General features: G+C 42.3%; 1 protein-coding gene across 19 annotated transcripts in view; it reads left to right on the forward strand.

Moving 5' to 3' along the window:
* DTNA (dystrobrevin alpha) overlaps nt 1-15,707 on the forward strand; it is a 354,562-nt gene that overhangs the window by 227,216 nt on the left and 111,639 nt on the right. For all 19 annotated transcript variants that reach the window (XM_077270435.1, XM_077270433.1, XM_077270447.1 and 16 more), the window contains exons 5-7: nt 12,286-12,371; nt 14,479-14,633; nt 15,662-15,691. In XM_077270435.1, coding sequence (XP_077126550.1) covers nt 12,286-12,371; nt 14,479-14,633; nt 15,662-15,691 — 271 coding nt within the window. The remainder of the gene's footprint in view (nt 1-12,285; nt 12,372-14,478; nt 14,634-15,661; nt 15,692-15,707) is intronic.

Consider the following 15,707-nt stretch of genomic DNA (forward strand, 5'->3'; position numbering starts at 1 on the left):
GTCTAATAACTTATATTATACTCACACATTGTGTGTATATAGGGTTGTTGACAAAAGTTTTGAGACTAATGGAAATTTTGGTTTTCACAAAGTTTGCTGCTTTAGGCCATGTTCACACTTTGCGGCGTGCTCTGCGGGTTCTCCCGCAGTGGAATTGATAAATCTGCAGGGCAAAACCGCTGCGGTTATCCCTGCAGATTTATCGCGGTTTGTTCTGCAGTTTCCGCTGCGGGATTACTCCTATACTATTGATGCTGCATATGCAGCAATATGCAGCATCAATAGTAATGTTAAAAATAATAAAAATTGGTTATACTCACCCTCTGATGTCCGGATCTCCTCGGCGCTGCACGCGGTGCTCCGGTTCCAAAGATGCTGTGCCGAGAAGGACCTTCGTGACGTCATGGTCATGTGACCCGGGCGTCATCACGGTCATGTGATGCGACGTCACCGCAGGTCCTGTTCGCACAGCAACTCTGACCGGCCGGCCGCGTGCAGCGCTGAGAGGTGAGTATAACATGATTTTTTATTTTTATTCTTTTTTTCACCCCAAATATGGTTCCCAGGGCCGGGTACCACCCGCACATTAACCGCTTACTTCCCGCAACGTGGGCACAGCCCCATGCGGGAAGTAAGCGGTTCAATGCATTCCTATGGGTGCAGAACCGCAGCGATTCTGCACAAAGAAGTGACATGCTGCGGGTTTTAAACCGGGTTTTTCCCGCAGCATGTGCACAGCGGTTTGCGGTTTCCATAGGGTTTACATGTAAATGGAAACGCTATGGAAACTGCTGCGGACCCACAGCATCAAAATCGCCGCGGTTCCGCGGTAAAAAACGCAAAGTGTGAACATGGCCTTAGTGTTTTTAGATCTGTTAATCAGCTGTTTCTATGTTTACTGACGTGAACATATAAGCCTTTGATAAGTTTTAACCTCTTATTGACAAATATCAAGTTTATGTAAAGACTCAATATTTACAGAGTTGACCCTTATTTTTCAATATTTCTACAGTTTGCCCTGACATGCAGGATAACGGGTTCTGCACCAAATTCTGACTGATGTCCACTCTTCCCTATTCATTGTTTGGAGTTTATCACAATTTCTGTGTTTTTGTTTGTCCATCCACTTTTTTGAGGATTGACCCACAGGTTCTCAATAGGATTGAGATCTGGGGAGTTTCCTGGCTATAGACCCAAAATTTCAATGGTTTGTTCACCATGCAACTTAGCTGTCACTTTTGCCTTCTGACATGGTACTCCATCATACTGAAAAAGCATTGCTCATCATCACATTTCTCTTAGATCTTTTGGAGAATGTTTAGACCCCATTCTTTATTTTTGGAAGTTTTCTGAGGCAAAATAGTGAGTGAGCCCACTTTTTTTTTTTTAAGATGATAAGCAACCTCAAACAGTTTGAAGGGGGCTTCATCAGAGAAAATATCTTTACCCCAAGTTCTTTTCAGTGCAATCCTTGTACTTCCTGCATAATGTAAGTCTGTCCTTAACCCCTTAATCCCATATGAAGTACTATCCCGTCAAGGTGACCTGGGACTTAATTCCCAGTGACGGGATAGTACGTCATATGCGATCGGCCGCGCTCACGGGGGGAGCGCGGCCGATCGCGGCCAGGTGTCAGCTGACTATCGCAGCTGACATCCGGCACTATGTGCCAGGAGCGGTCACGGACCGCCCCCGGCACATTAACCCCCGGCACACTCCGATCAAACATGATCGCAGTGTACCGGCGGTACAGGGAAGCATCGCGCAGGGAGGGGGCTCCCTGCGGGCTTCCCTGAGACGATCGGTACAAGGCGATGTACTCACCTTGTACCGAGCGTCTCCTCCCTGCAGTCCCCGGATCCAAAATGGCCACGGGGCTGCATCCAGGTACTGCAGGGAGCACTTCCAGGTCCACAGCAGGCGCTGGTAAGCCTGCAGCGCTGTCAGTCAGATCGCTGATCTGACAGAGTGCTGTCCAAACTGTCAGATCAGCGATCTGTGATGTCCCCCCCGGGACAAAGTAAAAAAGTAAAAAAAAAAAAAAATTACACATGTGTAAAAAAAAATAATTTAAAAAAATCCTAAATAAAGAAAAAAATATATATATTATTCCCATAAATACATTTCTTTATCTAAATTTTAAAAAAAAACAATAAAAGTACACATATTTAGTATCGCCGTGTCCGTAACGACCCAACCTATAAAACTGTCCCACTAGTTAACACCTTCAGTGAACACCGTAAGGAAAAAAAAAAAAAACGAGCCAAAAAACAACGCTTTATTATCATACCGCTGAACAAAAAGTGGAATAACACGCGATCAAAAAGATGGATATAAATAACCATGGTACCGCTGAAAACGTCATCTTGTCCCGCAAAAAACAAGCCACCATACAGCATCATAAGCAAAAAAATAAAAAAGTTATAGTCCTCAGAATAAAGCGATGCCAAAATAATTATTTTTTCTATAAAATAGCTTTTATCGTATAAAAGCGCCAAAACATAAAAAAATGATATAAATGAGATATCGCTGTAATCGTACTGACCCGACGAATAAAACTGCTTTATCAATTTTACCAAATGTGGAACGGTATAAACGCCTCCCCCAAAAGAAATTCATGAATAGCTGGTTTTTGGTCATTCTGCCTCACAAAAATCGGAATAAAAAGCGATCAAAAAATGTCATGTGCCCGAAAATGTTACCAATAAAAACGTCAACTCGTCCCGCAAAAAACAAGACCTCACATGACTCTGTGGACCAAAATATGGAAAAATTATAGGTCTCAAAATGTCTATAAAAAGCGTCTTTTAGTGTGTGACAGCTGCCAAACATAAAAATCCGATATAAAAAAACGCTATAAAAGTAAATCAAACCCCCCTTCATCACCCCCTTACTTAGGGAAAAGTAATAAAATTACAAAAATGTATTTATTTCCATTTTCCCATTAGGATTAGGGCTACGGTTAGGGCTAGGGTTAGGGCTAGGGTTGGAGCTAAAGTTAGGGTTAGGGTTGGGGCTAACGTTAGGGTTAGGGTTGGGGCTAAAGTTAGGGTTAAGGTTGGGGCTAAAGTTAGGGTTAGGGTTTGGATTACATTTACGGTTACATTTACGGTTGGGATTAGGGTTAGGGGTGTGTCAGGGTTAGGGGTGTGGTTAGTGTTACCATTGGGATTAGGGTTAGGGGTGTATTTGGATTAGGGTTTCAGGTAGAATTGGGGAGTTTCCACTGTTCAGGCACATCAGGGGCTCTCCAAACGCGACATGGCGTCCGATCTCAATTCCAGCCAATTCCGCGTTGAAAAAGTAAAACAGTGCTCCTTCCCTTCCGAGCTCTCCCGTGCGCCCAAACAGGGGTTTACCCCAACATATGGGGTATCAGCGTACTCGGGACAAATTGGACAACAACTTTTGGGGTCCAAGTTCTCTTGTTATCCTTGGGAAAATAAAAATTTGGGGGGCTAAAAATCATTTTTGTGGAAAAAAAAAGGATTTTTTATTTTCACGGCTCTGCGTTGTAAACTGTAGTGAAACACTTGGGCGTTCAAAGTTCTCACAACATATCTAGATAAGTTCCTTGGGAGGTCAAGTTTCCAATATGGGGTCACTTGTGGGGGGTTTCTGCTGTTTGGGTACATCAGGGGCTCTACAAATGCAATGTGACGCCTGCAGACCAATCCATCTAAGTCTGCATTCCAAATGGCGCTCCTTCCCTTCCGAGCTCTACCATGCGCCCAAACAGTGGTTCCCCCACATACGGGGTATCAGCGTACTCAGGACAAATTGGACAACAACTTTTGGGGTCCAATTTCTCCTGTTACCCTTGGGAAAATACAAAACTGGGGGCTAATAAATTATTTTTGTGAAAAAAAAAATAAAAAATTATTTTCACGGCTCTGCGTTATAAACTGTAGTGAAACACTTGGGGGTTCAAAGCTCTCAAAACACATCTAGATAAGTTCCTTAGGGGGTCTACTTTCCAAAATGGTGTCACTTGTGGGGGGTTTTAATGTTTAGGCACATCAGGGGCTCTCCAAACGCGACATGGTGTCCCATCTCAATTCCAGTCAATTTTGCATTGAAAAGTCAAACGGTGCTCCTTCCCTTCCGAGCTCTGCCATGCGCCCAAACAGTCGTTTACCCCCACATATGGAGTATCAGCGTACTCAGGACAAATTGCACAACAACTTTTGGGGTCCATTTTCTCCTGTTACCCTTGGTAAAATAAGACAAATTGGAGCTGAAATAAATTTTGTGTGAAAAAAAGTTAAATGTTAATTTTTATTTAAACATTCCAAAAATTCCTGTGAAACACCTGAAGGGTTAATAAACTTCTTGAATGTGGTTTTGAGCACCTTGAGGGGTGCAGTTTTTAGAATGGTGTCACACTTGGGTATTTTCTATCATATAGACCCCTCAAAATGACTTCAAATGAGATGTGGTCCCTAAAAAAAATGGTGTTGTAAAAATGAGAAATTGCTGGTCAACTTTTAACCCTTATAACTCCCTAACAAAAAAAATGTTTGGTTCCAAAATTGTGCTGATGTAAAGTAGACATGTGGGAAATGTTACTTATAGTATTTTGTGTGACATATCTCTGTAATTTAAGGGCATAAAAATTCAAAGTTGGAAAATTAAGAAATTTTCAAAATTTTTGCCAAATTTCCATATTTTTCACAAATAAATGCAGGTAATCTCAAATAAGTTTTACCACTATCATGAAGTACAATAGTTCATGAGAAAACAATGTCAGAATCGCCAAGATCCGTTGAATCGTTCCAGAGTTATAACCTCATAAAGGGACAGTGGTCAGAATTGTAAAAATTAGCCCGGTCATTCACGTGCAAACCACCCTCGGGGCTTAAGGGGTTAAGGTTTTTCTTGGAGAGAAGTGACTTATTTGCTGCTCTTTACACTAGATCAGCCTCCAAAACGTTTTACCTCACTGTACATCCAGATGCACTGACACCTGCCTGTTACTATTCCTGAGCAAGCTCTGTACTTGTGTTAAGCCAATCCCATAGTTGAATCTTTTTTAGGACTCAATCTTGGCACTTGAACCTTTTTCAAGCCGTCCTCACAGCAGCTGAACCTCTCTTTTCGAAGTTGTTCATGATCTGATAATTGTTTAATTTAGTTTCAATAAATTTTTATTGAGAGTGTTGAATACAACGTAATACAAACGGGTCTCAAAGAAGAAAAAAAACAAACACAAGAGATATCCATGAAAACCCAGATATAAGCAAAGCATTAATTATAACTCTGGTTTAGATAAACAGAATTAATAAAGACAAACAGGTATGACGAACAAGGGGAAGAACACATAGGAAAGGGGAAAATAAGTATATCTAACAAAATTGAAAACGACTACAGCTAAATGCGTAAAAATGCATGTGGGGGGATAACACCCAATGGGCCCGGCGCCCAGACAATATAAATATGCAGAGTTCAATTTTAAGACAGTTCCAAGCGAGGTCATAAAACAGAAAAAGTCTAATAAATATGGTAGAATGTAATTAATAAACATTATGGAGATAGTGTAAGTGCTTGAGCTAAGGAGGCATCGGAGTCGAGACCAAGCCAAGGTTCCCACACTCGGAAGAAGGCATTCCATTCATCGTTCCTGGTTGCTTGGATGCGTTCATATAACAAGATAGAGTTAATTCTATCTTTGACTAATGTGATGGAGAGTGAATTAGTTCTCCATCTAGCAGCGATATGAATTTTAGTCGCCATGCAAATGATAGTTACTAATTTATGTAGGTATTTAGAAAAACCAGGAAATCTTGCTCCCAGTAAAAAAACTGCAGGATCAAGTGGGACTGTTCCTCCATATAGCCTGTCAACTATTGACTTGATCTCGCCCCATAAAGCCACAGTAACTGGACAGTTCCACCAAGTGTGTAGCAAATCACCTAAAGAGTTACAGCCTCTAAAACAGGTGTTAGGTACATGTGGATGAATGGCATGGAGTTTCACTGGCACATAATAGGCTCTATGAAGGAGTTTAATCGATGTTTCAGCCAAAGAGGTCTGATAACAACCCTTTGTTAAAGTATCGCAACACCCATGCCATACCTCCAGGGGCAGCACCCGACCCAAATCTCCTTCCCATTGTGACATAAATTTTAATTTTATGTCCCCATTAGTAGCACAAAGAACAGGGTACACCAAAGAGATCATTCCCCTTCCCATAGGGTCTAGAAGGCATTTCCTCTCAAAACTCGAGGCAACAAAAGGGGTCCCATGAGGTAAGGATTGTCCGGCAAAATGAAGAATTTGGTGTATACGAAAAGCTTCTCTAAATGGAGGTTCAAATTTTTGAGTGAATTCTTGTCTGCTAAATAAGATATTTAAGGGAGAGCAGAGTTGTTTGAATGTGGTGATGCCTTTCATTATCCACCATGAGAAGAGAGAAGGTTCCAGGCCCGGTAGGAATGTAGGATTGCAAAATAAGGAGGTAAGTGGAGATGATTTAGATTGTAAACCATGTTTGAACCTCTCCTTCCTCCAGAGGATCAGGGAGTGTGCAGAGAAAGGGGCAGTTTCGGAGATATTTTGCGGGAGTCTGCCAGTAGACCACAGGAGGCCAGGTAGAGAGAAAGGGCGTAAAAGAAAGGATTCTAAATAAACCCATCTGGGACTTCTCGTGCCGGCATTAACGGTAGCTAGTTGGGCTATCTGGGCCGCCCTAAAATATAAAGTTAAGTTAGGAAGGGAGAGTCCTCCCAGCTTTCTATGTAGGAACATGATGCTCTGTTTGATCCTTGGTCTCTTACCCCTCCAGACAAACTTTGAAATGAGATTTTGAATGTCTCGAAGGACATTCAATGGTACTGCAACTGGAAGGGAACGGAATAGATAAAGGAATCGCGGAAGCGAAACCATCTTAATGGCATGTAATCTGCCTAACCAAGACAAGTTCAGAGTGGACCACCGAGCTAAATCAGCCCGAAATTTACTAATTAAAGGAGGGTAGTTCCTTTTGTACAGGGATGACTTATGGGGCGTTAAGTTGATTCCGAGGTAGGTTAAAAATTGATCTTTCTTACTAAAACCAAACTGAGCTATAAGATTATCTTGATCTGCCTTAGGAGTGTTGACAAACAAAGCCTCGGATTTTTCAATATTAATTTTAAGACCTGACATTTTTTCGAAAGTGTGAAGAAGGGAAAATAGGTTAGGGAGGGTCGAGTAAGGGTTAGTTAAGGATAGAAGGAGGTCATCGGCAAAAAGGCTGACTTTGTATTGGTCTCCGAGATCAGTAGGCCCCAGAATATTCGGGTTGGTCCTAATAGATTCTGCCAGGGGCTCCATAGCTAACGCAAATAGAGCTGGTGAGAGGGGGCATCCTTGACGTGTACCGCGTTGGATTATTATAGGAGAGGGATTAGTGGTCGGGAGTTTAAGATACGCCGTCGGATGGTCATAAATTAGTTGTAGGGAGGAGATTAGTTTTTGAGGGAAGCCAAATTTGTTCAAAACTGAAAAGAGGTATGGCCAGGAGATGGAATCAAAGGCTTTTTCTATGTCCAGAGCAACCATCATAAGTGATTTGTGAGAGTGATTAGCGGAATGAATAATGTTAAGGTTCCTCCTAATGTTATCTGGCCCTTGTCTTAGGGGGATAAAGCCCACTTGGTCTCGATGTATCAGTGAGGGAAGAATCACATTGAGCCTGTCAGTGATAATTGATGTAAATATTTTGAGATCAATATTTAACAAGGATATAGGTCTGTAATTTTTAACAAGCAGGTGGTCTTTTTGTTGTTTAGGAATGACTGTTACATGGGCTACATAAAATTCGGGGGGCATCTGAGAGCCGTTTAAAAGAGCATTACAAAAGGCTGCAATATGGGGTAGGAGTATAGTCTTAAATTTTTTATAATACATGGAAGTTAGTCCATCAGGACCGGGGGCCTTTCCCGCCTTCAACTTTTTAATGGCAGAATCGATTTCCTCTGGTAAAATTTCAGATTGCAATTGTTGGGCCAGTGGCACCGATAAGGTAGGGAGGGATAAGTTCTGCAGAAACGATTGTAGGAGATGTGGGGGAGGATCTTTAGGAGAGGAGTAGAGCTTCTGATAATACCTATAGAACGCTTTATAAATATTCTCAGGATGGGCCGAGACATGTCCAGATTTCTCTTTAATAGAGGATATAGAATTTATAAGTTCCTTGGAGCGTAATTGACGGGCCAATAATTTAGAGGGTTTGTTTGCTTGTTTGTAGAAAGTGGCTCGAGTCCACGCTAAGGCTTTTTCTGTTCTAGTGGTCAGAATCGCGTCTAATTGGAGTTTAACATCATGTATCTGTTTGATTAAATAGCGAGACGTGGCCATCTGATTTGCTTGTTCAAGTTTAAATAGCTTCGTTTCCAATCGACTCTGAAGTTCAGATCTGCTCCTCTTCCTAGCAGACGCTATTTTAATTAATGTTCCAGTGATGAATTTCTTATGGGCAAGCCATATGTTGCCCGGGGAGGAGTCTGCGTTCAGATTGGATCGGAAAAAAAGGTTCAAGTCATCTATGACCTGGGTAGAAATCGCAGGATCAACCAATAGTGATTCATTTAACCTCCACTTATAGAGTTTGGAGGAGATAATATGAAATTGAAAGACAGATAGGACCGCATCATGATCAGACCACGAGGATGGGACATGTCGTGAATATAAGACAGTGGGAAGGGATGCAGCCGTAGTTACCTGAAAATCAATTCGTGAGTAAGAACCATGGGCCGGAGAGAAGTATGTGTACCCTCTAGTTGAACCATTGAGTTCCCTCCATATGTCCACCAACCGATTCCCAGCCAGCATGCGAAGAATCTTTTTCCTGTCGGATTTAGGAATATCCGACCTTTGTAAAGAGTTACTGTCCAGAGATGGGTTTAAGGTAAAATTAAAGTCTCCGCACCATATCAAATGGTGATAAGAGATGGAAGAGAGTTTGGATAGGATTATTTTGAACGTCGCAAACTGAGAGCCGGCCGGTAGATAGCTGTTTACAATGCAGAGATTATGGCCCTGTAGCGTCCCTTGTAATATTATAAATCTGCCTTGAGGGTCTGAAAAATAACTTGTTAGTTGGAATGGGAAGTTGTTCTTGAGAAGTATGGCTACTCCCCTAGTCTTACGGTCCCATGAGGCTAAATAGAAACGTGAGTAATGAGGGTCAAAATATTTGGGAGAGGAAGTGTTAGAGAAATGGGTTTCTTGTAGGCAAAGAATATCGGGTTTATGCTTATGGTAATCTAAAAAGGCTTTTTTCCTTTTTATGGGCGAATTGAGACCTCTGACATTATGGGAGAAAACTCTACACATAGAAAATTGGGACAGTTGCTATCCAAATTCCAGACACCATGGGCGCACCCCCCAACTTAAACCAACGATAACTCAAATCAACAGCAGTAGAAAACCAAGTTTGTATACTTATGGGGAGAAACATTAGGGAGGAGACAAAATACAGGGAGGCACAGAGACAAAACATGAAAACAAATATAGAAACTTGGAACCAATGTCCAACAGGTATGGTGATCTGGAGATTCATATTACCGGAAAATCCAGTAATCACCAAGGGTGGGTGACATGTGAAAAACCCGGACATCATACCCCTGTAATAGTAATAATAAGCCTCAGGGGATAGGGGAAGGGGGCAAGGAAGGGGAGAGGGGGGGGGGGGGGAAAGGGAGAGGAGAGAGAGAAAAAAAAAAAAGGGGGGGGGGGGGGGGGAAGAGAAAAATAATAGGAAATCGGGCTTGTAATATAAATCTCCGTAATCGGGGAGCTAATAGGATGGAGGCTACGTAGAACTGTAGGGAGACACAATACAGATTCTACTATTGTAGTAAGCACGCAAAGAGAAAGAAAAAAGACATGTTCAACAAACAGTCATGGTGAAATTAGGTCAGTACACCTGGAGAACAATCATGTGACACGTGTAGACTGGCTCCTGGTTGTGGGAACTGATGACCATTCTCTGACAGGTCGCGATCTTCTCTGCGGCAAAGGCTGAGTCGAATCTGAGAATGGGATACCAGAAAGTTCTAGTGCCTTTTTTCCTTCATCTAATGAGCGACAGGTGTGCAGCTTATTCTCATAGGTGAAGGATAGTGAGAACGGATATCCCCAGCGATATTTAACTTGCGCCAGTTGCAGTGCAGCGGTAACAGGCTTAAGGGCTCTCCTTCTGGAAAGTGTGGCCGGAGCGACATCAGCATATAAGCGCACCGAGGCAGGTAAGGTAGGAAGTGATGAAAGAGGACGTGCAGCATTTAAAATTAAGTCTCGAGATTCCTCATGGTGCATTTTAAGGACCACGTCCCTTGGAATATCAGAGGAGCGCTGTTTGCCAAGCGATCGGTGGATCCGTGTGATATATAGAAGCAGAGGGTCCATATCTGGCAAAAGCGCGGTAAATAATGTGGTCGCCGTTTCTTTAAGTGCAGTGATGGACTCGGGTAGTCCGCGTATACGGATGTTGCCCCTGCGAGATCTATTTTCCAAATCTTCATTTCTCAGTTCTAATTCGTTAATGCGGTCCGCATGGTACCTGAGGGTTTGTTGATCTTCCTCCAGAGCGTCCGCTGTGACGTCCATCTTCTCCTCTAAATCTGAGGTGCGCTGGGCAATATCTTGTAGCTGGCTAGCGATGGATTGCATAGCTGATTTAAGTTCGGTTCTAAATGTGTCCTGGAGCGATTTAGTTAGAGTCGCAGTGGAGATGGTGGACTCTCCTGCCATATGTGAGTCATCAGCTCCTGTGTCGGCACTGCCTGCTTGCGAGGAAGCGGGAGCTGGCAGGGAGGAAGACGAAGCGGCCATCTTTCCCGCGCCACTGCCTGCTAGGAGCTCCGGTATAGTGCGGTTTGCTGTTTGGTTAGCGTTACTTCTCCTCGGCATCGCGTGCTACCAACCTCCGTGTAGCAGTGGGAAGGTAGCGAAAGCAAGATTTCCCCGTTCACGGCTTTAAAGGGGTGTAAATAGATGTCGGGTCGCGGAGCTCAGCAGAGCATGTCTGTCTCTGTCAGAGTCCGCGCATGCGCCATAATTGTTTAATTTAGGGCCAATCTTAGCAGTAGCAATGTCCTTGCCTGTAAAACCATTTTGGTTTAAAGCATTTGTGTGTTTCCTTCGAAGTAAAAAATGGTTATCAGAAGAAAACAACCAGCCCTCTTTTAAAGCGACCATTCTGGTCCATGACAGAGTGATACCAGAAGCCTTGTCCTTGTTAACATTTTCTCCTGAGCTAACTAGGAGTTCACTTAGATGATGCTAGCAGAACGTTTTGCAAAGTGACTGAAAATCAGTTGAAATAGGGTTTTGGAGATCAAGTTATTTTCTTGGTAAAGAATGACTTTGCAATTTTTCACAATTCATCTAACCAATTTCAGTTTAATGCAAATTGCTGATATGAAAATTGAAGTAGCAATTTTGTGAAAACCAAAATTTGTGTTAGTCTTAAAACCTTTGGACACGACTGTATGTATGAGTGTGTGTTTATATATATATATATATATAGAGAGAGAGAGAGAGAGAGAGGATATTTGTATTGCATTTGAAAAAGTGTTATAATTTGGTATTTTGCTTCAGAAGGTTTCCCAGCGGATGATAAGTATTCTTTGTAGTTGTCCTATAGACTTCAATGATGCTATATTGATAACTGCAAGGTGTGGTCTACTAGAGAATCTCTTATTATAACATTTGATTGTCTGGAAGCCAGCAATTTTTATTCTAATAGAAAATGGAGAGGCTTCTTTAGATGGGTTGTCTTTACACACAACCTTAAGGCCAAAGCATTGGTGTTGCTTGAATATCTCCCAAAAAAGCATTCCGTACCCATTGAAGTCCCTGTTGCCACCTCTCTGTTCCTGCTGTCTATGTCAACATCACCGCTAAAGCTAGTGATTGGCTGCAGCCATCACCGGTGAACAAGAGTAACATGGGGAGCAGTGGAAAAGTGGTGCAAGAAAGGCAGAGGCATAAATAAGTAGTATTTTATTATTTCAAAGCAATCACTATTTATGGAGCGATTATGTTGAATCAGATAACCCCTTATACCAACTAAACCAGCTGTAATCTGTTAAGCGCTCAGTCTTGTATACATATGTAGCATTCGACTTGCATATGACTTTATGACTTGTCTAGGCTTCAGTTGTCCACAGGTTAGCTATATGCTCACAGGTCAACTGTATGTTTTAAAAAAATTATATTAATCTTATACAGAAAGAGATCACTGTGAAAATGATACATTTCGATTATTTTTGTTTTTCATTTCTTTCTATTGCACAGGGAAGGACATGGTAAGATCACAGTTTTTGCAGTCAAAATGGCCTTGGCCACACTGTGTGGGGGAAAAATTATGGACAAATTGAGATGTAAGTCTGTACATTACTTTCTTCATTTAATATGTATCTAAGACACTTTTTATAGCTTGCTTGAAAAGGACGAGGAGGGCAAACAGGAATGGTGCATGGCTTCATTCAAAAGGGTGTGACGAGAGATGCAGTATTTTTTCCCAAAATTTCTAGAGAATAGGATGTACTGCCAGAACATTGTGTTCCAGCTATACATGTGACCATTGCAACCTATCGCAGGCGCCGCAGTGTTGCATTTTACACCTCTGCGGCGTAGCAGTCACATACCTGTTCTGCTGAATGTGGAAGCATGGAGACGAGGGGGGAGGGCCATGAACAAGAGATGTAATGGATCAGTAAGATGAATACTATTTAGCATGTTGCAATAGGGCTATTTGTTTTGGAGGGGAGAGTTATGGGAGTAGTTAATTTAAGGGTGGACAGTCGTTTTAAATTAGTTTTAATTTAACTATGGGCCTAAGAACTAACAGTCAGGTAATTGCTGCCTGCCTGTTGTGTCCAGCACAGATTTCTGCTGGCGATCCTATGGCTTCCACTGACGTCATGTTGGTAGAACAGCAGCTTTTCTTCCACTCTGATCTGTTGATGGGATGTGACTGCCAATGTTCTGCTGCCTAACTAGCCCCATAACTCAGCAGCCCGGAAGAGGAAGAGCTGCTCTGTTGATGTGCAGCAGCTGAATAACCAGCAAAGAAATCAAATAGTCCCAGATAAACCATTTAATAGTTCTGTATATACTCAAGTATAAGCCAAGATTTTCAGCCCATTTTTTTAGGCTGAAAGTGCCCTTCTCGGCTTATACTCAAGTCATTGTCTCGGGGGGGAGGGGGAGCTTCAGCTGTCAAATCATACTCACCTGCTCCCGGCGCGTCTCTGCATGTCCCTGCTTATCCGGCTCCCGCAGCTCTTCCTGTGTTCAGCGGTCACATGGTACCGCTCATTAAAGTAATGAATATGGATGCGACTCCACTCCCATAGGGGTGGAGCCGCATATTCATTACTTTAATGAGCGGTACCAGTGACCGCTGAACACAGGAACAAGCTGCCAGAGACCATCTCAGTGAGAAGCTACCAGGGAACCGCTCCGGGAGCAGATGAGTATAACGGGGGAGGGTGAGCATTCCAATATTCACCTTTCCACCGCCGTGTGCCGCTCTGTCTTCCGCATCCTCTGGCTGTGACGTTCAAGTTAGAGGGCGTGATGACTTGTTTAGTGTGCGCGCCACCCTCTGCCTGAACAGTCACTGCAGAGGACGCAGAAGACGGAGCGGCGCCCGGCGGAGGAACGAGGACAGGTGAATATCGCAAGTACCGGTATCCCCGCCTGCTCAGGACAAGGGGGGGAGTATGTCTTTTTTTTTTTGTTTATCGCAGCAGCATATGGGGCAAATGTTTCTATGGAGCATCTTATGGGGCCATAATCGACCTTTATGCAACATTATATGGGGCACATTTTCTATGGAGCATCTTATGGGGCCATAATCAACCTTTGCGCAGCATTATATGGGGCACATTTTCTATGGAGCATCTTATGGGGCCACAATCAACCTTTGTGCAGCATTATATGGGGCAAATGTTTCTATGGAGCATCTGATGGGGCCATAATCAACCTTTGTGCAGTATTATATGGGGCATATTTTTTTATGGAGCATCTTATGGGGCCCATCATGAACTCTATGGAGAATTATATGGGGCTCCTGATTCAATATGGATATTCAAAAACACTTAACCTACTGATGTCTCAATTCATTTTACTTTTATTGGTATGTATTTTTATTTTTGACATTTACCGGTAGCTTCTGCATTTCCCACCCTAGGCTTATACTCGAGTCATTAAGTTTTCCCAGTTTTTTGTGCCAAAATTAGGGGTCTCGGCTTATACTCAGGTCGGCTTATACTCGAGTATATACGCTTCTTCTTTAATTACTGACTGTTATGTTGCATGTAAGTTTATAAATATTAATTATCAGGCAGCTAAATTAGAGCACATAAACTGACTTACCTGTCAGTGACTTGCTACAAACACATATAAGTAGTGGAGAGTTTCAGCAAGACGGTGTTGATATTTTATTCTCCTTTTAATCTTTTTTTTTTTTTCTTTTTGCAGACATTTTCTCACTGATCTCTGATTCAAGTGGTGTCATGGTTTACCAGAAGTATGACCAGTTTTTGAAGGAAGTGCTAAAACTGCCAACCGCTGTGTTTGAAGGACCTTCATTTGGTTACACAGAGCAATCTGCAAGGTCTTGTTTCTCACAGCAGGTATGAGAATACAGCATCATAATTACGTGGAGCTTTATAAAAATAATGGGTGCGATTCATGAAGACCGGCAATTTTCTTGCCGGTCTTGATGAAGGGCGTGGAGGAGTCGGACACTCTGGACTCATTTAGGGGCCTCTTAATTAATCGGGAGCTTCTGACAAGTGGTATGCATCATGCCAGAAATCTTACTCTAGTCCCGGACTGGAGTAATATTTCTGGTGTAAGGAATGCCACAGCTCTTCATGAATTAGATGAGCTGTTGTGTCACTTCCTCATTGTCTGCCATCCCACCCAGCTCTGCCATTTTTGTTTGGGCTGGGTGAAACTGGCGTGAAAATGCCAAACTTTGCTTAGCTTAGGCACAACTCTGAGTTGTGCCAAAATTTTGCGGCTTTTCAAAGCTTTTACACCACTCTTTTGGTTTAAAAGCTTTGATGAATTGGGCCCATTGGCTTCTATTTATAATAGATGCCATGATGGATCCAAACTGGCAATAGCTGGGCATTCTGGTATGTTACAATGTGAAGAACAGCGCTGTAAACTCTGTAGTTCTTGCAGTTAAATATATGAAATAGGAGACTAAACCCCTAAAGGAGGCTATGAATATCAGTGTGAACAAAGTGTAAGAATAAATAAATAAAAAATCCCAAGTTTTTAGTGACTGTGTGTTAAACAAGAAATTACAAATTAAATGTACACATGGTTTCGGCTACAGAAATTGTCCATTTGGTTAGCCTTAAAGGGGTTGTCCCAAATATTTATATGGGGAGCCAACGAGAACTGAACATATTCGATCCGTTGAAGGGAGAATATTTTCATTTGAACAGTTATATCCTTTTTATTAGTTTATTAAAGCAGTTAAAAGGCTTTGTGGATGACTGTACAGAATTAGATGTAAACTAAGGACACATCATATCTGTGGATCTACAAATGTGTGTGGCTCATTTTAGAATAAAATATTTTATCATTACGTTTTTTTTTCCCTGTTTCCTCCTGCTGGGATCCGTTACTGGTTTTGGCAAAAAAGTATGGAATGGAACATGGACCTCAGATACAGGCATGTAAACCAGCCC

This window comes from Ranitomeya variabilis, chromosome 6 (assembly GCF_051348905.1).
Source record: "Ranitomeya variabilis isolate aRanVar5 chromosome 6, aRanVar5.hap1, whole genome shotgun sequence".
NCBI lineage: Eukaryota > Metazoa > Chordata > Amphibia > Anura > Dendrobatidae > Ranitomeya > Ranitomeya variabilis.